This window comes from Lissotriton vulgaris, chromosome 12 (genome assembly GCF_964263255.1).
Source record: "Lissotriton vulgaris chromosome 12, aLisVul1.2, whole genome shotgun sequence".
Classification (NCBI taxonomy): domain Eukaryota; kingdom Metazoa; phylum Chordata; class Amphibia; order Caudata; family Salamandridae; genus Lissotriton; species Lissotriton vulgaris.
The window spans coordinates 633,407,596-633,434,229 of record NC_141700.1 but is presented as its reverse complement, the minus strand read 5'-3'; the positions used below and the strand labels follow the sequence as shown (position 1 = coordinate 633,434,229).

Here is a 26,634-nt window from a genome sequence, read left to right as displayed (position 1 = left end):
TAAAACTTGGCTCTTTTAGTAGCAAATGGTTCTTGACTGCTCCTTTCCTAGCAGTTTGTGTGGTAGGCGCCGGGAAACCCTTTTTGGGTAGCTGCGCGTGTTCAAAACTAATTTAATAATAATAATAATAATAATAATGTGTACGTTTCTGTAGAAGTAAGTGTGGTGGTGTGTGTATAACTCTATATGCAAGTGAATGGATGTTTGATACTTTATTTGCATGTGTGACTATGTGTGTGAGTAACTCTTTGGACGAGTGGGGTTGTGTAACAGGATGTATAGGTGTATGAGTACATATGATGAGTGAGTATATGTATGAGTGAGTGTATAGGACTGTTGGTGAATGAGTGGATGTGGATGGAGATCTTGAAATTACTGAACAGGTTGTTGTAACTGGTATTAGTATGTCCATTGTTTTGAAAATTGTAGTTTCTATTTTTGAATGTGTGTATCAATGGTTACATTAGGGAGGGAGGAGGTCTGCCACTCTATCACAAGGATGATATCATCAGTGATGGCATAAGTGATGTCACTGACCATGTCATGAGTGATGTAATATGTGACATCATCAGCAGTGCATTGCGGGGGCGCAAGTTATAGTTAGCTGAACTAACTATAACGGGGGAATTTCTAGGGTTTTGTATGAGTGAAACGTCCAGCTAACTATAACGCCCCTGAAACCTATGTTTTTTTCAGTGAATTTCTAAGGTTTTTTAAATGCTAATTCCTAACTATAATGTGCCTGAAAACCTATGGTTTTCTCAGTGAATTTCAAAGGTTTTTAAATGCTAATTTGTAACTATAATGTGCCTGAAACCTATGGTTTTTTCAGTTAATTTTTGAGGTTTTTTAAATGCTAGTTTCTAACTATGCCTACAGAGGTAGGACATGTGAAGAAAGAAGAAAAACACACAGAAAGAAGAAAAAGAAATGCAGAAAGAAGACGAAGACGAAGAAAAGTGCAGGAAAAAGAAAGATGTGCAGAAAGAACAAACAGAGGAGCAGAAAGAGGCCTTGTTGCAAAATCATCCTGTACCCTTAACTTTTTCAGATGGGTACTGGTGGTAACTGACTCTGACTAACCAGTCCTAGAGCCAGTGCTATGCTATAAGACACTTAGAATACAGTTAAAACACCTACATACACTAGGGAACACCATGCGTTGGGGTCCCCCTGTGATTACCATGGCCTCCTCTGTAATACCCTAGTACCTAGTACATAACAGGGCAGGTGGATTAAAACAACTTCCTAAAACGCGCCACAGGGTGCGTTTGCACACTCGTGAAGGGAGGAGGGAGCTGAGCTGATGTGTGCAAACATGCCCTGTGGCCGTGTTAATTTGGTGGATAAAGTCCCCTTGAATCCTGAGTGTCCCTTGGGTACAACTAGCCCACCAGGTATCTCCAGTTAGCGACACAGAGCTGCGTTGCAGAGAGGTGTAAAATGGGCACGGCCTGGACCACCTCTCTGCAGCGTAGTGACGCTTACTGGAAGCACCTGGTGGACTAATTGGCCCCCAGGGGCCATTTATTTATTTATTTATTTTATTTAATTTCTTATATCGCGCAGGAATCAATCCCGTAAGGGTATCTCCGCGCTTTGCCAGCCAGGACATTAATTGATAGGGTCAGTGAGAGTAGTTAGTGGAACTGGAATGCTTCCCGGAAAAGTAGAGTTTTTAATGTCTTTCTAAAGGACAGATGGTTAGTGGTCATTCTCAAATCTGTTGGGAGCTTATTCCATAGAGCAGGGCCGACTGATGAGAATGCTCGGTCTCCCTGTCTGGATTTTTTTGTTGCAGGGGGTTTCAGAAGAGCTTGGTTGCTTGAGCGGAGTGACCGGCTAGTTTGAGACAGCTCCAGTGACTGAGAGAGGTATTTAGGACTATCCCCATATAGGCACTTGTGGACCGTACAGCATATCTTAAAACTGATGCGCTGCCGTATAGGGAGCCAATGCAGCTCATCCAGCAAGGGCTTCGAGGGAGTCCTAGCCGGTGCACTCATGACCAGTCTTGCCGCAGTGTTCTGGACTACCTGCAAACGGCCTACTGCATCTGCGTTTGCTAGTGTCAGCAGGCCGTTGCAGTAGTCCAGGCGGCTAGTGACCAGGGCCTGTACGAGTGTCTTCCTGTAGGTGTCCGGAAGATACGGGAAGACTCGTCTTAGGAGGCCAATGGTGTGGAAGCACAGTCCTGCGATGTGGTTGGTATGTTCCTTAAGGGTCAGTTTTTGATCAATTTTTACCCCTAGATTTTTAACGTGTGGCTTTGATGTTGGAACTGGACCCAGATCCAGCGGCCACCAATCTGGAGACCACAGAAGATTTGCTTTGCCGAAGAGCATAACCTCTGTTTTTGCAACGTTACATTGGAGGCAGTTTGCGGCCATCCAATGTGACACTGCCCTCATACCTCAGCAAAATTTTCCTTGACTTTAGGGCCAAGGGAGCTGAAAGGGTAGAGGAGCTGGGTGTCATCAGCGTAGGAGACTGGTGTGAACCCGTACTTCCGCACAATCTCAGCAAGGGGGGCCACATATACATTAAACAATGTAGGGCTAAGGCATGAGCCCTGTGGCACCCCCTTCGTGAGCGCCCTCGAGGTGGAGCGGTAGGGGCCCAGGCTAATAGATTGCGAACTCCCGGAAAGGAAGCTCTCCAGCCTGGACAATGCTGAGCCTCCGATCCCCACTCCCTGCAATCGGCTGAGAAGGATGTTATGGGACACGGTATCAAAGGCCGCTGACAGGTCCAACAGCACTAGAATCATGGAACCCCCTCTATCCTGTGACATTTTGATCTTGTCAGTCACCGAGAGGAGGGCCGATTCAGTGCTGTGGTTGGGCCTGAACCCAGATTGTGATTGGTCCAGGCCCCCTGTCGCCTCGATAAAGTTGGAAATGATGGTATTAACGTGTTTCTCAGCCAATTTGCTAATAAAAGGGAGGAGGGAAATAGGGCGGAGGTTGGAGAGCTCTGACCAAGGTAGGGTTGTATTTTTACGTATGGGGTTCACAACTGCTTCTTTCCAGGGTTGTGGGAGTTGTCCTTCGGCAAAGGAGAGATTCATTAGTTCTAGAATAGTGGGGCCTAGAGATTCCGACAGGGAGGAAATCATTTTAGCAGGAATCAAGTCATTGGGGGAGCCAGTCTTTATTTTGTTAATAAGTGTGGTAAGTTGTTGTAGGGTAATTTCAGGGATTACATGGAGGGTGTTCCCAAGGGTCACCGTTGGGGAGATTCCAGAGGCCACAGTCTCTAAAGGACCTGAGACTTTAATGATTTTCTTATATATCCCCTCAATTTTCTCTCCGAAAAACTGGGAGATTTTATTACAGAGATCTTGGGTAAAATATCCGGGCTCTCACACATTACTGGGTTGGTGAAGGCCTGTATAACCTTAAATAGCTCTCGAGTAGAATTGCCTGCCTCTGTTATTTGGGAGGTAAGACTGAGTTTCCTCGCTTTTTTGATGTTTTTGTAGTAAGTAGTCATAGCTACCAGGTATCGTTCCTTGTCTTCCCCCTTACGTGTCCGTCTCCAATGCTTCTCTAATTTCCTACATCCCTGCTTTTCTACTTTGAGGGCCTCAGTGTACCATATTTCCCTCTTAGCCATGATTGGCTGTTTAACAGTTTTCTGAGGAGCCAGTGTGTTAATGGCTGTCACCAAAGTGGAGTTAAGTTTGGAGAGGGATGTCTCAACGTCATCCGAGTTTAAAAGTACTGGCTGCTTCCAGACTTGTGCAAATCTGGCAGGAGTGACTTTATGCCATGGTCTGCGTTTAACGGGCTGTGTAGTAGGGTGGTTAATGGGTTCAGGAAGATGCAGGAAAGAAAAGTCTAGCATTTTATGATCAGACCAGTAGATGTACTTAGGGGGATGACAGTAAACTTTAGGAAGGGAAGTAAAAATTAAGTCCAAGGTGTGGCCACCTGTGTGGGTGGGACCGTTGTTACGAAGATGAAGGCCCAGTAGAGCGAGATCTGTCAAAAGTGCTATTGTATCAGGGTGGTCTGCAGTGTCAATGTGAAAATTGAAGTCTCCAAGTAAAATAACATTTTCATTAGTTTTAATGTAAGGAGCTAAAAGTTCAGTCAGGGCTAGGGAGAACCCAGCATTAGGTCCGGGTGGGCGGTATACTAGTGCCCCTTTCCAGTGTACCTTAGTGCTGGCTTTTAAGTGGAAGATTATTACTTCCATAGTAGGTAGCATAATTTGTTCTAGAACCCTAATATGCAGAGTGTCTTTGTATATAATGGCGATCCCGCCTCCTACTTTCTCGAGCCGATCCTGGCGAAGAATTTTGTATCCCATAGGTATACCTAAGGTGATGGTAGGGATAGTGTGGGGTTTAAGCCAGGTTTCAGTAATGAAACAAATCTCTGGTTTAATGCTGTGTATGGTGTCCCAGAGTTGTACATAATGTTTAGGGAGGGACCTTGCATTTAGTAGAAAACTTTTCCAACCTTTAGGAATATCAGGATTATCACAGGGGCGCCCAACTATAATATGGGAATGAGTGGCTTGAAAGCCACATGAAATGCATGAAAAAGGCCCTTCAGGACATACTGACAATCTATTGGTACAATTATGTTTGCCCAGGGGTTGTAGGGCACGTAGATCATGTCCAGAATACCTTACATAAGGGGCGGTTGAAGGCACAACCATCATACCAGAAAGCGAAGCGGCAGAGTAAAGGGCCCCTGGCCCCGTCCTGTCGCGGATGGGCGCAGACGGGCAGCTCTTTGGCGGGTCTTAGGCGGGGCTGCGCGCGATCGCTGCGCGCTCTGGGAGGTGCGAGGGCTAAATAGCCCTGTGTACAACCACTAGAGCGCTAACCGCTCCTAGTGGGACAGGAAGTGCCGCAAAAGCCTACCACCCCCTAGCAACAATGGGAGGTGGGAGGCGGCAACCAGCGCTAGTACGCGACTGTAGAGGCACACGAGTGTGGCTGAAAGCAGCTGTTGATGCTGGGTGAGTGCGGGCAATGTGGATTCCAATTTTAAAAAAATACACAAATTAAAAGTATCAGCGCGAATTCAGGATTTAAAATGTCACAATCACAGTCACATTGTATGCAGACCCTTTAGGAGCGTAACTGACCGGCAAGCGGGTCGGAGATGCTGCCACTGTCTCCTTCCCGCCGCGAGCTCCTCTGGTGCTCCGCCTAAATAGCCCTGTGTACAACCACTAGAGCGCTAACCGCTCCTAGTGGGACAGGAAGTGCCGCAAAAGCCTACCACCCCCTAGCAACAATGGGAGGTGGGAGGCGGCAACCAGCGCTAGTACGCGACTGTAGAGGCACACGAGTGTGGCTGAAAGCAGCTGTTGATGCTGGGTGAGTGCGGGCAATGTGGATTCCAATTTTAAAAAAATACACAAATTAAAAGTATCAGCGCGAATTCAGGATTTAAAATGTCACAATCACAGTCACATTGTATGCAGACCCTTTAGGAGCGTAACTGACCGGCAAGCGGGTCGGAGATGCTGCCACCGTCTCCTTCCCGCCATCAGGATTGAAGGTGAACTATTTCCCCAACTTAAAACGCGCCACAGGGTGTGTTTACACATGTCACCTCAGGCCCCGCCCCCTCCCTTCACCACTGGGTAAACGCGCCCAGAGGCAGTTTTGAGTTGGGAGATTAAGTCCCCTTGAATCCTAAGGGTCCCTAGGCTCCAACTAGCCCACTAGGTACCTTCAGTAAGCTTCACAGAGCTGCGTTGCAGAGAGGTGTATAAAGGGGCATGGCCTGGACAACCTCTCTGCAACGCAGAGCAGTGGCGCTTACTGGAAGCATCTGGTGGGCTAGTTAGCCCCCAGGGGCCCTCAGGATTCACAGGGAATGATTTCCCCAACTTAAAACGCACCACAGTGCGTGTTTGCACATGTCACATCAGGCTCTGTCCCCTCCCTTCACCACTGTGTAAAAACGCCCTGTGGCCAATTTAAGTTGGGAGATTAAGTCCCCTTGAATCCTGAGGGTCCCTAGGGTCAAAGTAGCCCAATAGGTACCACCAATAAGCACCGTTGCAGACAGGTGTAAAAAGGGACACAGCCTGACCCACTTCTCTGCAACGCAGCACAATGGCGCTTACTGCAAGCACCTTGTGGGATGGTTGGCCCCCAGGAGCTCTCAGGATTGAAAGGGAATTATTTCCCCAATTTAAAACACGCCACAGTGCGTGTTTGCACACATCACCTCAGGCCCAGTCCCCTCCCTTCACCACTGTGTAAACGCGCCCTGTGGCCGTTTTAATTTGGGAGATTAAGTCCCCTTGAATTCTGACGGTCCCTAGGGTCAAACTAGCGCACTAGGAACCTCCTCAGTAAGCGCCACAGAGCTGCGTTGCCGAGAGGTGTAAAAAGGGGCGTGGCCTCGGAACACATCTCTGCAACGCAGCTCCCCGGTGCAAACTGGAGGAACCTGGAGGACTATGTGTCCCTCAGGGACCCTCACTATTGAAGGGGAATTAATTCCCCAATTTACAACTCGACAGGGTGCGTGTTTGCACAATGGTGAAGGAAGGGGGCGGGCCTTAGGTGACATATCTGCAAATACACCCTATGGCGAGTTTTAAGTTGGAGAATTAATTCCTCTTCAATCCTGAGGGTCCCTGGGGGCCAACAAGCCCACCAGGTACCTCTAGTATGCGCCATAGAGCTGCGTTGCAAAGAGGTGTTCAGAAGCCACGCCCCTTTTTACAACACTCTGCAACGCAGCTCCGTTGCGCTTACTGGAGGTACCTGGTGGGCTAGTTGGCCCCCAGGGACCCTCAGGATTGAAGATGAATTAATTTCCCAACTTAAAATGCGACACAGGGTGTGTTTGCACACATGTCAACTCAGGCCCCGCCCCCTCCCTTCACCACTGTGCAAACGCACCCTGTGGCACATTTTAAGTTGGGGGATTAACTCCCCTTGAATCCTGAGGGTCCCTGGGGTGCAACTAGCCCACCATGCACCTCCATTAAGTGCCACAGAGCTGCGTTGCGGAGAGGTGTAAAAAGGGGCGTTACCTCAGAACACCTCTCTGCAAGGCAGCTTCCTGGCGCATACTGGAGGTTCCTGGTGGGCTAGTTTGCCCCCAGGGCCCCCCAGTATTTAAGGGGAATTAGTTCCCCAACTGCAAACGCGCCAGGGGGCGCGTTTGCAGAGTGCTGCAAGGAGGGGGCATGGTCTCCGGCCCGATGCCGGCCTTTTTTTTTGTAGGGGGGCTCTGTGTCCCCCTTCTTTTCCTAAAATTATTCGCCCTGGGGACCCCATCCCCAAGGGCCTGCCCCTAATGTTCTTTTTTATAACCAAAAATTCAGGAAGGGGGCCGCGTGGCCCCCCTTCTGGGGCCATAATCGGCCCCAGGGAACCCATCTCTCGGGGCATGGCATTTTTTTGTGTTTGTTTTTGGAGGGGGCTGCCTTGCCCCCCTCCCGGGCCACTAATAGCCCCGGGGACCCCATCCCCCGGGGCTGCCCCTCTCCGTTGGGTACCGTGGGGTGGTCCCCAATCCCCCCAGGTCCCGCTGGCTCCCTGCATCCTGCAGGAGCTGGCATTGCTTTTCCACACTGGGAGCTGCTAAGATGCAGCTCCCCCTGTGGAAAAGCAATCTGCTTTGGTATTTGGAAGAGAGAGCAGGTTTTCTGCTCTCTCTTCCCAATACCAAAGCAGAGATTGCTACGGCAGGGTGGGAGCTGCGAGGCTCCCACCCTGCCATAGCAAACTACAGTGTCGCGAGGGTGGGTACCCCGGGACACTGCTGGAGCCAGCCCTGGGGCTGGCAGTCCCCAGGGCCATGACAGGGCTTCAGGAGGGGGGCTGCGCTGCTCCCTCCCAATATTACGAAAGCCCCGGGGAGGTGGTGGTCCCCGGGGCCAGACCCCCAATTATAATATTTAGAGCCCCGGGTAGGTGGCGGTCCCCGGGGCGTGTGGGGGGCTCAAGCCCCTCACACAGGTTATTTTTACTTTTTATTTTAAAAAACACAAGCCCCAGGGGGTGGCGGTCCCCGGGGCTTGGGGGGCCTCCAGCCCCCTGGATTTGGCCAATCAGGGGGCTCAATATTGTTTTTTTTCTCTGCTGGATCTGTGCACCCTGCACGGATTTTGCAGATTTTCTTTTTTTTTAAATTCAATTTTGGGTACCCACCTAAGCAGGCCTAGGGGGTCGGGTGTTTCTACCCTACCCCTTTTTGCGCACTTGTTTCACTGATTTCTTGTGCCTCAGCACAAGATGGCTGCCAACACTTCCTGGTTTGGAGTGTTGACAGCCAATTAGCATAAAGCTCGTGATTGGGAGGGTGCACGGTTTCTGCACGGCCATAGATATCGAAACTTTTTTCATTCCGAATTTCTCAGGAACTACTGAACGGATTTACACCATTTAACAAATAATGTTCTTTCTGAACCAAGATCTACCTTTTTGCTAAATTTAGTGTAATTCCGTTTAGCAGTTCGGGCTGTAGCCGTGTCTAAAGTTTCCTATGGGAAATTGCAAGGGGAAAACACGTTTTGGGACACCCTTTTTTCTCAGCCCCCGCTTGACGAATCACCCCGAAACCTTTAAGATAGGAGCAGACAGGAGCTGACCATAAGTTTTGAAAATTTCACGAAGAATCGTCAATCGGCGCCAAAGTTATTAGGAATAGAATGTTGCGAATTTCCTATGGAAAATAGGTCCTAACTATAACTACCCACTGGCGACCACCAGTAGGAGAGTTATATATATATATATATATATATATATATATATATATATATATATATATATATATATATATATATATATATATATATATATATATATATATATATATATATATATATATATATATATATATATGTATTGCCTAGCAACCAAGTTATATTGACTGCTAAGGTCAATATACCTACGTTGATATCATAACCATTCATTCAGTCATGAGTTTTACATCTTAGTCTAGCTAATTCTGGTAGTGATGCGAACATCATCCCCTCTCATGCTGTGTTTGTACCTATGAACTAAGGAAATGTATTTACTGCTTCTATATGGAATTCTGGGTCTTCAATATAAGGCGCATGAGCATTAATCTCAATAATCCTGACTGCAGATAACCCCATTGTTTATATATTCTTTGTGCTAATTGGCACTTCCGTACTTTATAAAAAGAAAAGATGATGGACGGAATGCTGAATAATGCAAACATTCACTCCCATTCACAGATCTGGGTTTAATTCATTGTTTTTTTGCTCACCACGTCACCCCAGTTTGGACCCAGTCATATACAAATCATTCTTGATTCTCCTGCTCATGGGAACATTCATCCCGAACAGCCAGGACAGGTCCTTCCTGGACTAGAAACAAGCATCCTGGGACTGGTTTTGGGGCATCACCACTCATTAGTGAGGATAGCTTGAGTCCAGTGGCACCATGAGCACGGGACCCATTTCTGGGCATACCCTTCCCACTTAGGGCGACAAAAGCAAAAAGAACAGATGATGGATGACATGCTGAACAATACCAATATTCACCCCCCAGTCACAGATCTGGGTTTGATCCATTGTCTTTTTGTTCACCACGCCACCCCAGATTGGACCCAGCCATATTCAACTCAGTTTTGACCCTGTTCCTCATGGGAACAGTCCAGCCAGAACTGCCAGGCCAGGTTCTCCCTGGACCAGAAACAAGTATCCTGCAACCGGTTTTAGGGCATCACCCCTCATCAGCCTGGCTAGCTTCAATCCAGTGGCACAGTGAGTATGGGACCCACGCCTGGGAATACCCTTCCCACTTAGGGCGACAAAAGCAAAAAGAAAGATGATGGACAAAATGTTGAACAAAGCAAACATTCACCCCAGTAACAGGTCTGGGTTTAACCAATTGTTTTTTTATTCACCACACCACCCCAGTTTGGACCAAGCCATATGCAAATCAGTCTTGACCCTGATCATGGGAACAGTCCAGTCCGAACTGCCAGGCCAGGTTCTCCCTGGACCAGAAACAAGCAAGACTGATGTAAGGGTATCACCCCATATGAGCCAGGCTAATTTGAATTCAGTGGCACAGTAAGCCCAGGATCCATGTCGGGCATGCCCTCCCCACTTAGGGCAACAAAAGCAAAAATAACAGATGATGGACAGAAAGCTGAACAATGCAAACATTCACCCCCAACACATATCTGGGTTTAATCCATTGTTTGTTTGCTCACCATACTACCCCAGTTTGACCCAACCATAAGCAAATCAGTCTTGACCCTACTCCTCATGGGAACAGTCCAGCCGAACTGCCAGGCCAGATCCTCCCTGGACTGGAAAAAAGCATCCTGTGACCTGTTCCGGGGTATCACCCCATATCAGCCAGGCTAGCTTGAATCCAGTGACACAGTGAGCACAGGACATACGTCTGGACATACCCTTCCGACTTAGGGCGGCAAAAGCAAAAAGAACAGTTGATGAATGGAATGTTGAACAATACAAATATTCCCCCCAAGTCACGGATCCGGGTTTGATCCATTATATTTTTGCTCAACATGCCACCCCAGAATGGACCCAGACATATGCAAATTAGTCTTGCCCCTGTTCCTCATGGGGACAGTCCATCCATAGCTGCCAAGCCAGGTTCTCCCTGGACCAGAAACAAGCATCCTGAGACCAGTTTTAGGGCATCACACATCATCAGCCAGGTTAGCTTCAATCCAGTGGCACAGTGAGCACGGGACCGACATCTCGGCATACCCTTCCCATTTAGGGCGGCAAAAGCAAAAAGAACAGATGATAGACGGAATGCTGAATAATGCAAACATTCACCCCCAGTCACAGATCTGGGTTTAATCCATTGTTTTTTGCTCACCACGCCACCCCAGTTTGGACCCAGCCATATGCAAGTCAGTCTTGACCCAGTTCTTCGTGGGAACAGTCTATCCCGATCTACCAGACCTGGTTTTCCCTGGACTGGAAACCAGCATCCTAGGGCCGGTTTCAGGGTATCACCCCTCATCAGGCAGGATAACTTGAATCCAGTGTCACAGTGAGTATAGGACCTTTTCTTGCTTCCATGCTCTATGACCCATAATGCACAGGCTATTTCATTGGACACAATGGACCACAATCATAACTCTCCCTGGGAAGGCCCATAGGAACCTGAGATACTGACCTGTGCCCTCCAGGAATTTATTCAGAAACTCCTCAAATGACCCGGGGTCTGGAAGGAATTTCGCCATTTTATGGAAATGGTAAAAAGAAACTGCCACGTCTTTTGGGTTCCTGGTCACATAAATGACCTGTAAAAACAAAGAAGAAAACAATTGAATGAAGTCAATGGAGATGCAGCTTGATTCAGATTTGCCTACTTATTTTCATTTTCTTCAAGTCCTTTAAAGAGCTTAAGTTGACATATGATAACCCGTTCTCTCATTTAGAGGTGGGCAAGCCAGCAAATGTGTAGGCCGAGTCAGGGGTCTGGCCTGGCTTTTACAACCAGTGCACAAGCTGAGCCATAAAAATATTATACTTATGAATCATGCAACAAACATCATGTAAACAATATGATAAAACTAAAAAGAAATGTTTTTAATCAGTACTTTTTTTGTAACATTAGTGTTCCAGGTTTAGGAAGATTTATTGAAAGGACTCGTTCCTTGTCCATTCAAGAAAGCCTCTAAACCCTGACGGCACAGCCATAAGTGAACTGAGAAATAGCTATGTCATGTTATGGTAATTTGTAAAGTGCACTATCAGCCGGTAGGGTAACCTGGCACTGAGCAGGTGTGAGTTTAGCAAGCCTAATGCTACTAGTGACTATTCGAAAATCAAGGTCTTAAGCTTCTTGCGGAATTCAAGAACAAACGAGGAGACTCTAATGTGTAGCGGAAGGTCATTCCATGCATTGGAAGTGATGTAGAAGGGGGCTCAACTGTCAGATCTGTTTTTTATTTTTATTTATGGGATGTGTCCAAGTAGGACTCCAGCCCAGCTGAGTGAAAGTGTCTGGAAAGTTTGTGAAAGAGGATGTGATTGTTGAGGTATGAGGAGACAGATTTATGTAGCGACTTGAAGGTGTGGGTGAGAGATTTGAAAAGTATTCATTTGTGTATGGGTAGCCAGTGTAGCTCCTTGTAGTGAGGTTCAGATGTATGTGGGCCCCAGGAGGCTGAGAGTGATCATGTCCCCTGATGTTGATCTTGACTGAGAGGGTCATCCCATAGTACCTTTTCCTTGTGACTAGGGTGTGGGTGACGGCTTTCCCGTTGTTGATTAAGAGCCGTTTAAAAATCTTCCTCGGTTTCTGCAAAGTGTGGAGACATGAGGTAGTGATGATGTTGATTTGGGCTGTTATATCACGTTGCAGTCAATGATGATCCCAAGGTTCATGGTGAGAGTATTGGTCTTGCAGAAGATTATGACTTCAGTTATATGAACTCTATATGGTTGATGTTGTTATATTTGAAGCTTTATTATTGCTTATTAAACCATGTATAAATGGGGTGTTTGTATGGTGCAAATACTGAACTGAGTAACTCTAACGTGCTTTAAAAACTTGCTCAAAGTTCGAGTTGAGTTTAGCATGGCAACTTTCGTGCAGACCAGTCAAATGGTCAGCGGAAGAGGACACAAAAAATTGACATTTCTCAGTTTAACTGCCATAGGAATTATTTGACTAAGCTACAGAAAAAATGGCTGAAGGTGTCTGGAGGCCTTCTTGGCTCACTTTGGTTCTCCATTTTAGTTTTACATTTTGCATGTTTTAGGCTGGCATTGTTGTAGCAATATTGTTTTACAAGTATATGCTAGCACAATATTATTCGGAGAAAATGTACATGTTGCTTTTTTTAAGACAGGATTTCTCGCTATGTAGTCTGTTGTATTTTTTTTTCGGGATACAACAGGTTTGAGACATTATTCTTTATATTTTGAGATAGGTTTATTTTTCTTGTTTTAGTCTGAGCAAACTAGGTGTGGACAACATCTTCTGATCTGCTTATTTCAGGAACTAGGAAGCCAAGGCCATCTTGGAAATATGCCCCTCAAATGAAGAAGAAAAGCCACAGGTAAGTGCCTACATTTTAACTGAAAATTATCTATTGGGAAAGGGTTGTGTGGGATGGAACCCAATTAGTCTACCACCAGGTGTGCCAGTGAATCTTTAAAAATTCAATTTTTTTCCTGTTTAGCAGCACTAGGACAGAAGGGTAGTAAGTAAATGTTATGTATGCCAAGAGAAAAGGTAATAAAATAAAATAATTGGTATACAATTGGGGAATTACTCCAAGGTTGTTTGTCTATACTACATTCAATTGTGGACTTCTAACTGGTCTCTGCCCTTTTACACTGGAGAGCTCTCTGTGTCTACAACCCTGGCATTCGCTTACTCACTAACCTCCTGCTTCTTCTGCCAATCAGCATGTACCTTAGCTAGCCACGTTCCTCCAGGAATGTGATGGGCGGCCCATGAGAGGAATGGTCTCCCAGCTTTCTTTTATCTTCTTCCTATGGTCTGGAGCTCTACGGAATGGTAGTAATCCTACTCAGGCTGGCATCTTCTTCCCGCTTTGGCGTCTACTCGCTTGCTTCACCTCCTTCCTTTTTTGGTATGACAAAGCAACGTATGTCAGCTGGCTTTCTTTCTTTGGATCGGGTTGCGATCACATGATTCTCTAGCCCAGAGATTTTAAAGGAATCCTCAAAATGTTTTGGTTATTTTCTCCCCATATGCTTCCATACTTAGGAAGCGTTAACAGGCTATCAATGCTGGCTCCTTTTGCCTGACTTCAGGTATTCGGGTGCAAAATTAGAAGAGCATTTTCAGTGTTCTCCACCCTTGGGCACCAGGGAATAGAGTTGGAATCCTCCTCCCCACTTGCTCTTCTGACCACACGATTGACATCTGTACACTTCATTCAAGAATAGGAGCATTGAACTAGATATTCTAGTGCTTGCATTGCCCGTTCAGGGACAGCTTCTAAAATCTAGACATATCATTGCATCAGAGCTTTGCCTCTAACACAGTGGGGTTCTTATTATATAAATGGTGCACTGCCCTTTATGGATCAGAGGAGCGTTATGGCCATGACTATCCTGGAACAACTCCAGTGTTCGACATGCAGCTCTGCTGGCGCTCATCTTCAATCCTGTATAGAAGGAATGCCAATTCCACTTCAGGCCAATTTCCTGGCCTAGTTATCCAGGTATGGGGGATCAGGCTAACCTAAGAGATCAGGCAGAAGGGGGCACATCCACTATGCTCTCAGAGTAGGGGTAGTAATGGGTACAGATAAATAATAATCAGACTTCCATGGTTGGACTGTTTATTCTTTGCACCATGTTCACAATGCTGGTTACATTGCTTTGTTTTATGTGCATAAAAATCGCAGCTTATTCTTTCTATGCAGGACTGATCAAATATGGCAATCGTTAGGGGTTGTTATCACATCACTAAGGGAAAACACGTCAGTTGAATACAAACCGGTAGTCGGAAAAGGTTAAAGGAACTGCTTCCTGCTGGTGCTCGCACAGGAAATGAAACCGACTGGGCGGAAAAATTAGACACAAGAGTGTGCTCGCAAAATAGGTGGGTGCAACATACAGAGGATTTTAACACAGGAAATGGGCATTAATGCTGATAACTGACAGCAATGTAATTGTTTCAGGAGGAAATTACTTGAAATCTCAACTGTGAGAAGGGTAATGAACCCGATATAATGGATATCGTAACATTGTGAATTAATCATTTGGATTAATACAGGTGAGTAGGGATGAGTTTGACGATGATTAGACATATGGGTGGTTTTTGTAATGAAAGAAAGGGACTTGTGTATACATTTTGGCACACAGATGGATATCTTTAAGTGAATACAGAAATCATATACCAGAACGGAATTAGAGCCGGACACCAAGTAGGATTTATATAGATGGGCATTATGAAAGATATAAAATTCATTTGATAGCATGATTAGGTTCTGACTGACTGGGCCAATTACTATTTAGATGAATTTCATCGGTGAGGCAAGATAGGAAGGCAGGAATGTGCCTTGCATTTTGCTGCACTTGAGGGACACGTTTGTGTGAGGGTTCCACTTAAGTCACCCGTTACGTGATTCAAGATACACTAAGAATATTAAGCACCAGATGCACAGGTGTGATGTAGTTTACATGTAGTATGCAAACTACAACCACCTGTTTGTTATATTTTATAGACAGCCCTGATGAACTTGTGGGGAACTCCCCATTATGATGAAACACGTGTTGTCAGGGCTTATGAAGATTAAGGAATAAAAGAACAAGGAAGAAACGTATGTGCTTTTGTATAATTTCATGAATTGTGTTAACATTTGTTGTGTGCTTAGGGTATTGATTAGATGTTCAGATGATCCTTGTGGTCTATATTTAAAGAGGTAGGGTGATTCCTCTTTCCCTTGAAGCACCAGTCCAAAGTCTAGATTCTGTGGTACACTATCCCGACAATAAGGAATACCATAGTGAACCCAGAGAAATAGTCACCCAACTGCTGTTCATATCATATCCTTCTAGTGTTTTTATGAGAAGTATTTAACTTTGTGGGAGTTAGTTTCCAAAAGAATGGAGGATTTTGTTTCAAAGCATGATAGTAGCAATTGTCAGGCTCCAAAGTTGCAATACAATGTTGATTTTTTAACCGTGCAATTTATAGAATTAAGCTGCAGGTTTTATTGAAAAAAGTTAGTGTAATTGCGTTGACCCAGCTTGACTAACATAATTTGGCATACAATGAGCGTGTTCAGCTTTATTTTATTTTCTTATAACAAGTTTTGCATTGAGATCTGTCAGAGAAGGGCAAAGCTAAATGTGTGGGTCAAAAAAGTTTTGATGTATTATTGACTTGTACACCATTTGACAAAGTTGCACATACTTAGACAATTAGCAAATTCTTCTTAGCTTTATCGAGTCAAATTTCATGTAGCTCCATCAAATAGAACTTAAATGGGTATTTTAATTTTTACATCAACATTATGCTCTCCAATATAGAAACATCTGTAAATGGAATTACATCAAAGTTGCCATGAAAATAAAACTGTCCTCTGGATTGGCCTTATTTTAGTAGTTTTGGAAATATTTAGCTAACAATGTGTCATTTGTACTCAGGGGGATTCTTTTAACGGATATCTAGACTGTTAACTGGTGAATTATTTGTAGATCTGGATTCAAGAGTGAAATACTTAAAAAATAAACAAATCTGATTGAAGAAGGGGGTTTATTTCCCTTTGACCAATGGAGAGTCTGTGGATCCTACATGGATCCACAGACCCAGGTGATCTGATTGACTGACCATGACCCAGTATTTTTGTAACAGCTCCCATTAGATGATGCAATAGATCCAGACACTTTTGTCGATTCCATGTCACCGACAAAATAATTGGTGGATGTTAGGTGGACCATCTCCTGACCACAGTGAACATGTGGAGGTGCCATAGTGACGAATAATACCCTCAAAAATGGCAAAAAAGGTTTCACATTTTTCAGGTGCCATTTTCTAAAATTGTGCGTTTGCAGATACATTTGTGGATCCAATAAGGCAGAACAATTAATGTGGATGGGGTTGGGAAGGGGCTAATGAGCATTTCTCAGTGCAAGAGATTTTGTGAGATGAAGAAAATGAAAAGTTTCTCCTTAAAAATTAAAACCAAATCTACTGTGGGATCCACGGTTTCAAACGCAAAATTGCAGATCCTAAAGAACCATGAAACCTAGCAGATCCTGTATGCGGTTTTGATGACTGGATCCAATATAAGTTCAGTGGATTAAAAAAAAGCAGTAAGCCAACAGTGCTGTTGTGCACACCCTTAAGGGAAAAACAACTGCGTCTGTAAATCTGTTTCTGAATGTGGACAAAGACAGTCCACCGCTGATTTGGTAGCTACAGGAACTGCACACAACTGCAATCAGAGCTGGGTTGGAAAAACTCCACTGGTTGCCTGTGGCCCAGTGAATTGCTTTCAAGGCAGAGTGCATCCCCTTCAGGGCGCTCCATGATAATGGCCCTATATTCATTAGGAAGTGCATTACTAACTATACACCTCAGCGCAAATCACGCTCTACACATCTAAGCCTTGCAAATGTCTCTTTATTTAAGAAGAAACGCCAGGGTGGCAGCTGTTTTCACCACCTGGCTGCCTCTCTTTGGAACGCTCTTCCACTTCCTATTAGATTAGACAAAGCAATGATTTACTGGCATTTCGAAAGTCTTTAAAAACGTGGCTCTTCCAACAGGCTTATGCTTAGAATTGTGCCTAGTATCTTGAACCAATAGCGCCAAGAACCCCAAGGGTGTACGTGCGCTTAAGAAATTGTTCTTAACATAACATTAACATAACATAACACAAGATGTAGCAAAGCCCCACAGCCTTTAACGGATTGTGCAAGTTCTGGTGCACTCTAAGCAAACATTGGAAACCTTGTTTCACAGTTACATACTCCATTTTGCAGTTTTGTCTCAGTATTGTATGACTATTTCATTGGAAGAACACACCACTATAACTTTGCAAAATAAACATCCATTAGATATAACAGTTGTTATTGGGATCTTAAATGATTTGATGTAAAAGTACATATGTGTTGTAATTGTCACTTACAATGTTTGTAGGAGTTATGCAAGAAGACAAGCTAACCACAACATTGCTTATGCAAACTTACAACACATTTTAGAGTTAGACCATTCTTTGGCACACTGCCAGTTGGATTTCAGACATACAGGAGGTACCAAAGCCACTCGTGTATGTACTTGTGTGCGGCTATCATTCATGTGGAAACGAAAGTGAGAACCTGCACTAACTTGCACAATTTCACTTGGTATTTAATAGGTCAGCATACTCAGTGCTAATCTATCATTTACAGGATCACAAGGGACTCTGAGGAACAGATTTAACCTGAATCTGCTCTCCCCTGCTTAGCAGGAGTGAACAGGTCACATTTTTACATCATAGAGTAAGGGCTAAAGGTATTCCTTAAAGCTTAACTCTTCGCCGCTTTTGTTCCACCAAACAAAATTGTGATCCAGCCCAGATGATCCCATTCTCTAGTCTTCATTTTCAGATGCACACAGGCAATACCCAGAACTTCCATGCGTTGCATGAGAAGACGGGAACTAGGGTCTTAGATATCAGAAGCCTAAAGGTGGTGATGCATGTGATGTGGAAGACATTACCCATTACCCTGAGTAAAAAGTAATAACAAAAAAAACAGCCTCTAACAAACTTACTGATGTATGAATCTGGTAACAGTAATTTACATCTCTTACACTCAACTCAACTGCATTGGAACCGGTACACAGTCTGAGAGTGCTGTTGTTTATCTCAGACCTAAGCTTTCAAACCTGAGTTTCATGAAGTCATAAAAGCATCCTTGCTTCCCTTCATTAGATGTCCATGGGAAACCCCATTTTCCAACATGGCATAAATAGCTGATGAGTAAGGCGACATTTGTGGTAATCTGCAGCAATGGCTATCAGTGTAACGTTGTCCTTAAGAATTGACTTTGCTGTTTAAGCTGATGATCATGTTTCTGACACCCAGAAAAACCTTGGCTAATCAAATCTGATGCACTCCATATAGCATTCAAATCCTTGAATTGTATTAGTCATGACAGCCTTTGCCTTATTGATGACTCACCTGGCTCTCTTGGTTTTTGAACTCTCGTGTAAATTTCATATTACAAAGACTACTATACCTTGTTATTGTATGCCAGTTTAGGATACAATTCAAATGCTTCTGTATTTTCTATAAGAGCAGGCAGGCAATGGCTCATTCATTGCAAATACAAATTCAGCCTTATCCACTGACTATGGGTCTGATTAAATTTGGCAGTCCTGGAGCAAGGCTGCCACGCCAGCGTCCCGACCCAGGACTGCCAAACTCAACCGCTGCCCCGCCAGATTATGACTAATCTCGTGGTCTGGCCGGCTGTCCTTTGATGTTCCCACAGTGGTGCCTATTAAAAAGGCACCACAATGGGAACGCCAAAACCTGTTCGTGCATGGCATGGACTTTAAAGTCCATGTCGTGCAAGAAAGGGGGTGACTGAACACGGGGGGCACAACATGTACCCCCTTGCAGGCACACCATGGCCCTGAGGCAACAGGGGCCCTGTAGGACCCCCTTTGTTTTCCTCACTACCACAGTTTTCGTGGCAGCCTCACCACCATGAAAACTCTGGCAGTGAGGAAACTCCTAATATGCTTGGCGGTGCCGCTACAGCACTACATGCACATTAGAGCCTCTCACCGCTGTGCCACCGCTGCTGGATCTGTAATCCCCGGGGGTAGTGGTGGCCTTGTAGCGATCCCACCGCCGTATTCGTAATACGGCAGGTGGACCACCAGTCTGGCAGTCCAGGGACTGCCACCACAGGTTCAGCTCGCAATCAGGCCATAAATCATTATTATCCGATGATCACTATCTTCCACTTTAGACACCTCTTAAATGTAATCTTTTGTGGTCATAGAGTCTGCTCCTTGGGAATAGGAAATAAATACTGACACATTTAAGAGGAACCTCAAAACCTATCTTTTCGGAGGTGCCTTCCTGATGGCGGGCACCTAGTCTGGCCTGTGTAAATATCTTTAACTTTGTCTTTAACTGTACATGTATAACCAACATTTAGTGGACTATTCATAAACTATATTTTGTAGTATGTTTAGTAGTACTACAAAGGTACTCCAAAATGCTGTTAACAAACCGAAGTGTAAATCTCCCCCACTCCTATCTTTTCTATGAGGAGATCCTCACACATGTAAGTTTACTATTTAGTAGTAAATGTAGGTGGGACCATGGGAAGTGGCTGGAAAAAGGGGCATGCATACTACTAACTGGTAGGGATTCAGGGAAAGACATGCACCCACCCACAAAGACATAAGTCCATTGCTAAACTGCACTTCTAAAGTTACTACAGTCAAAAAGGGACACAAAACCGAATTGAATTACTCCAGCTCAGAGCCTGGAGTAATTCTAGCACCATGCATGCACAATTTCTTCTACTGCAACACTCTTCCATAGTCAATAATGGACATAGGGAGTTAAAACTAAGCCTCATATGAAATAATGTTAAATCACATTATTTTAAATAGCTAAAAATATAAATCAATATAAATTAATGTTTTAAAAAAATCTAAAAATAAAACATTTATTTAATTAATAAATATGTAAACAGAATGTTTATAACATTTAAATTAATGAAGCATTTGTTTTTATTAAAACATAATTACGTTACTTTTAATTATTTCTATACATCAATTTTATTCTTAGGCGAATATTTGTTTTTTTTATTTAAACTTCAGGCAAATAATGTTACTTTGCTTTGATATATTTAAATTAAACCTTTAATTTGAAACTGATTTAATAGTGAGCAGTATTTTTTTATTTTGTTCTACATTTGAAATAAATATATGCAATTGATGTACTTTATCAGGGTTTTTAATTTAATTCCCTGTCTCCATTATATTCAATGGGAGGGCATTGTAGTAACAATTGTTGGTGATGTGTGTTGCTCGACTTACTATTCTTTTTGCCAGTAGTAACTTACACTCATACATTTGGCTCCTCCCCCTTTTTGAGGGGGTGGAGGCATGCAATACTATACCTTTGAGCAACTGCACCTACAGCTTTCACTAGATTTACACTCAGAGTTTGTGAATAGCCAAAAGCAGTAAAAGTTACTCAAAAGTGTAAGAGTAAATTACACAGGTAAATTACTCATAAGTTTATTTTACCTTTGTGAATACACTCATTATTAAGCAGTGCTTCTGTCAGCCTTCTAGTAGGCAAAGATTCCTGGAAAAACATTGGAGGGTAGCATCAGAAGATTAGATTTTAGCCTGTCATGGGTAGTATGCGGTTGCCGTTATAGCGCTGTTTTTGTGTGTACATGTTCAGAGATAATAATCAGTTAGAATTACTCAATTTTTTAACTGAAGCCCAATTAAAAATTATTTCTCACTACCAAGCATAATGTATTTCTTTGGCTATTGCATAGACAATATGAATATTCTTAATAGCATATACTTTTGAACGTCATAGGCCAGCATTGATACAGAACCTCTATAGTAACTTTGATCTTTTTTCCTACAAAGCCTTCAAAAAGGAGATATTTTAGAGTACCAGAGGGTAAGGTTAGCCGTTCTGTTCCTTTGTCCAACCACTATCGTGAGTAAACGCTAATGAGGAGCTATAAAGCAGCAAGTGTCTTCCACCCAGTAAATTTAAGGATCTTCATTAGTTTAATGATTTTTCTCTCATCCATAGTCCCCTTATTTGTGGTCGGGTCTAATTCACAGAAATAAACTCTAAAAAAGGCCTCCATTTCTTCATGTGAAATCCAGTTTTCCTGGGCTGTCTGTCAATTGTGTGTTGCATTTATCCTGACTAAGGAAAAGTGGAGCCACCTATTAACTATTCTTCATTTTGTAAGTTAATAAGGAATTGAATAACACCCAGTTCTCTGAAGAATAGTTATAAAGTATGCCTGCGTGGGTTAAAAATTAACCTTGCACTGTACTATACTGGGATGTATTTGAGAGTATGCAATACAAATGCCCTATTAAAAGAAGATATCTAGACCATTCACCTTCTTGTGTGTTAAGTCGTTTCAGCTTGCTGCCTGATAACAATAGGTAAATAGACTAAATGCAAAATAAGTTTATTAAAATAAGTTTCAAATATTTTTTACTGAAAACATAATAAATACTGTTTCAGGTCTTTGTTGCAGTGTGTAGTTGGGTGGCAAAGTGACCTAGAAGTTGGTACCCTACAAATGTCTCTGTTGTCACTTACTGTCTTAAGTATCGCGGAGGATGACAAGAGCAGCAAGTCATTAAATAAATTGTCTTATTGCTATCTGTATAGGTCTTGAGAGGTATGTGATTTATTTACATTTCTAGATTATGCTCTATTTTGCACTTTTGTAACTTGCAATAACAGAATTAGAATTTCCAGTTGGCCTGTGTCGAGCAACGTGAGTAGATCTCCCCTAATATCGGCCACTTCTGTTTGGTGCCCCTAAGACAAAGAAAGCCAAATTGTTGATAGTGCAGGATATTATTCAACTCCATGCACGTGGGAACAAGCATGCATCTCACCTTTTATGATCTCACTTGGGAAAGGGATGTTTGAGATGGCCTCTCTGTGTCTACCCTCTAACCAGCTAGCCACCCACTGAATTTGTTTAACAGAATAATAGATCTCAAAATCCAGGGTACTAGGCCTCCTTCCTCCCTGAGTAATTTAAATGTTAAAAGTGCTAGTCTATAATTGTTAAAATTCCAGATCTAATGAGTCAATATTACGTCTAAATCCAAGATGTTCTATCTGGGAATCCAGATGGGAAGTACACTAAAGTAGTATAAAAAGCGTGGGAGCATGGAAATGTGGGCTATTTGACTCATCACCGGAAAAGGGAGCGTCTTGCAAAACTTAATGCAACCCCTAATCAAAGTGAGTGCCTTGTTCAGGTTGCCCATTTCTATGTACATCTGTGTGGAAAATTTGCACTCCTATATATTAACAAGCTCCTTTCCTCAGATTCTATTGTGGGAGGAGCTGTCAAGTCTGTTGTTCTGAGTAGGAATATGAACAACTTAAGCAAATTTTCCTGTAAGTCAGATATGTGTCTAAAATCTTCTAATGCCTGAGCTGTAGTACCTACTTCTAAGTGCTGTCCTGTATGAAAAATAACAGATTATCTGTGTAAAGCAAGATTTTGTGAATTTTATGTTTGTGTAGGATGCCTTTTATGCTTTCAATCAATCAATCAATCAGGAATTTGTAAAGTGCGCTACTCACCCGTTAGGGTCTCAATGCTTTTAGTCTGTCTACTTTGTTCTGCCAATGGCTCCACAGTGACACCAAATATTATAGGAGACAGTTAATAGCCTTTTTTGGTGCATCTATATACCTTAAATTATTCTGTCATTAGTTACTCTGTGCATGCCCTTGCTGTTCGAGCAGTTTATAGAAGCTGGACCAGCACTATCATATGCTCTTCCGTTCCCAGTCCTTGGACTGTTAGAAGATAGTTCCAATGTAAAGTATCAAAAGCCTTTTCTAGGTCTATAGATATGATTATAAGGTCAGCCAGGTCACTAATGACTCTATATAGGCTTTTTGTGTTGAGGGCAGTATGAAGACCAGGGATAAACTCAGTCTGGTTCACATGGACCAGAGATGGTAACAGTTCATACAGTCCCATAGCTAATAATTTACTGATTATTTTATAATCTAAGTTTAACAAAGATAGCAGCCGGTATGGAATTTTGTCCATATGGTCAAGTCTGGGATTGGGAAAGGGAAATGTTAGGACCCTTAGGTCAATTTGAGGAGATATCTTTCTTCTAATACTACCATGTACATGTCCAGTAGTTTCAGGGCAAGTAAGTTACTACTTGTCTGACAAAATTCCATGGGAAGGCCTTCCACACCTGGCATCTTGCTGGGTTTCATATCTCGTATGTCCGCTTCTATTTCACCCTCAGTTAAGGGATGATTCAATGTGTATAAGGGTTCCAATTATGTCTGATTGTGTTGTTGTTTCAGAATTTTTTTATACCATCGAAAATAGTAGGTAGCAAATGACCTATTTCTTTATTTTTGAGTACATATGGGATGGTTCAATTCCTTTTTCATTCCTGCTAAAGGGGAGCCTCCCCGTTCTGATGTAGACATCTAGGTCATTAGGCAGCCTTTTTGTCCCCGATCTGTGTTTGTTTTTTCTAGATATCCTCTATAGTTTAGACATCACAGACACTCAAGAAGCATTGCATATTTTTCTTTGTATGCTATTATTTGTTCCATTTTAAGTGTATTAGTTATGGATTCCCTTTCAAGTATTTTAATATATGCTTCTAGTATATTAAGGTCTTTTCACGTGCTTTTCTTGACCCTACTTTTGATTAATGCAATGACCTCTAATTATAACTTTAAATCCTTCCCATGCTATTAGTGCACCAGATGCTGTGTTCCATTTCCATGAAGTAGTATTTGATTGTGTCTCTGAGCATTTCCCTTACAGCTCTATTTTCAAGCATGCTTCCTTGGTTTCTCCAGACAGGTATGGCAGAGCATTACCTACTCAAGCCCAGTGTTTGTAGTAAGGGATTATGGGCAAGATGTATGAAAGCCTTTTGCATTTCTTAATGGGCCAAATCGCAATTTCGTCCCATTAAGAAATGCCAAACAGCCTTTTCATATGAAGAAAGGCCAAAAAACTGGTCACAAGTTGTGATTTCTACTCGGTAGAAATCGCAAATTGCAACAGCCATATAGGAAACTCAAATAGGGATTGCCTATTTGCGATTCCTAAAGCACATGTACAAAGCATTTCCTAAATGAGAATTGGGTATTTAGGAAATGCTGTTACCATCAACTCAAAGTCGAAGGTAACCATGTGCAAAATTAAAAACCACTTTTAAAAATGGTTTATTTATGTGACATGAAGCGCACAATGCCCATGGGGCATATGTGCACTAACATGTGCACTACGAATTTCGGGGTGCCTCCAGGCACCCTTGGGTTTGGGTTTCCTAAACTGCGATTTACTATTAGGAAATCGCAATTCAGGAAAGCAAATAATTTCCTATTTGGCCCATAGGTAGGAATGCATTCACATTTCCTATTTGTGATTTCCTAATAGTGATTCCTAATTTGTAGGAATCACTATTAGGAAATCGCAAATTTTGTACATACCATTTTGCATTTCCTAAATAGTGATTCCTAAGGAATCGCTATTTAGGAAATGCAAAATAAGGATTTCGTACATCTGGCCCTATGTTCCAAAATGGTCCTTCCTAAGTACTCAACACTTCTGATGCGTTGTTGAATGCCTTATGTGCAGTCATACATGTAAGTTATAAACTGGTGAATAGAATGCAAACTTTCTTGTGTTCAGGCTCAATCGACACCAGCTGTCGTCTACGTTACATTGTGATGCACAGTGTGCTAAGGTTCATCCAGTTCTCTCCACCAATATATCTTGGAGTTGAGGGTGAAATTTATCTAAATTATTGTTAAAGGTTGTGTTAAATCCCCCCCGCAGGGTGATAGCTCCGATAGCTCCGTGAGGAAGGTGGTGGCCTGATCTGAATTTTGGTGCATATATATGACCCAATGTTATAGCTATCCCATCTAGACAGACAAAGCTAGTTCTCCGCCCTTCCTGATCTATACAGATGTCATATAGTGCAATATATAACCTATATGAACACACCCTTTCCATGGAATAATTGCAGAATTATTATATTTTGGCCTCTCTATCTATGTTAGAGTTTGTGTATTTTGTGATTCGTAAAGTAGGTCTCATGAAGAAACGATATTTGTGTGTCCTACATTTTAAAAAGGTATGCACTTGAAAGCACATAATGCTATTGCCCATTCCCCTCAGTTTCCAGGTTACGAGTGGTTATCTATTGATTTATTTTATGTAAGTGTATATCAGAACAGCTGTTATTTTGTCTTTTTCTCTGGGTTTTACACCACCCCTAGAACCACTTGAATCCTTCTGTACAACTCCATCTGCTTCCCCATCTCAAGGCCCTTGTCCATACTATTCTTGTGGATGTGATACCGTTATCTAGAACCCCCAACTACCATTCCCCAAGGCAGCGGTATTTAAACTACCACACAAACAAGCTGTAGGGTCATCAGACCTGCTCTTTTTGACATTAACAATTATTACTCGAATGCTAACTCTTTTCTTGCAAAGTACATTTGAGTTTTAATAAGGTCTTGTATTTCTTTTAATGATTGTATACCTTCACACAGTGTAAGGTTTATGCTGGAGGAGGAACTGACTGCAACACTACCAGGGTAAATGTGTGATGCTTTTTAGAGTTTGACAGTTCTGTGGCACATTGTCAATGGGATTTCCAACATACATAAGGTACCAAAGCCACTCAAGTATTTGCTCAGGAGCCACAATCATTCATGTGGAAAGGAGAGTGAGTACCTAGCTGTAGTAGCTTGTACAATTTTGCTGTGAGATTTAATAGGTTTGCATTCTTAGTGCTAATCAATCTCTTACAGCACTTGTTCCTAAACTTCTGACTTCTGCGGACCCCCACTTAATCATTACTGGAATCCGGGGATCCCCAATGAATCATTATTGTAATCTAAGAACCCTCACTGAGGCGTCACTGGATGCCAGGAAGCCCAGCTAAATCTATTTCTGTGATTTGAACCTCAAAATAATACACACAATCATAGAATCAAGCATTCATCAAGCAAATACACAAATAATGGAATATTGTTTGTAATTCACAAACAAATGTGGAGAATAGAAATTTTACAATTTAATGGGGAAGTTATGGCTTTCTATATTCACCTGAGGCCACCCACCATCCATACTTTCTTCTGTATGATGCACAAATCACTCTCAGGACACCAACCTAATTTTTAGCCTTCAGTTGAAATCTCTTTCACATTCACTTGACGTTTTAAAGTTTTCAAGTTTATATTTTTCTTCTCGATCTACATACACTTTATTGATTTGTTAATTATTATGTCATTTTCTAAGCAGTCACAGACCCTTTCGATAAGCTTTATGGATCCACAAGGGCCCCGGCCCACAGGCTAAGAACTATTGTCTTACTCTCACCTCCACAGGGGTGATGCTGACCGCATGGAGAGAGGCAATGAAAGCCATGGGATG

General features: G+C 43.0%; 1 protein-coding gene across 2 annotated transcripts in view; it reads right to left on the bottom strand.

Annotated features, from left to right (window-relative positions):
• Positions 1–26,634, bottom strand: part of LOC147677901 (sulfotransferase 2B1-like) — a 428,603-nt gene that overhangs the window by 74,379 nt on the left and 327,590 nt on the right. For both annotated transcript variants that reach the window (XM_086946529.1, XM_086946528.1), the window contains exon 3: positions 11,126–11,252. In XM_086946529.1, coding sequence (XP_086802655.1) covers positions 11,126–11,252 — 127 coding nt within the window. The remainder of the gene's footprint in view (positions 1–11,125; positions 11,253–26,634) is intronic.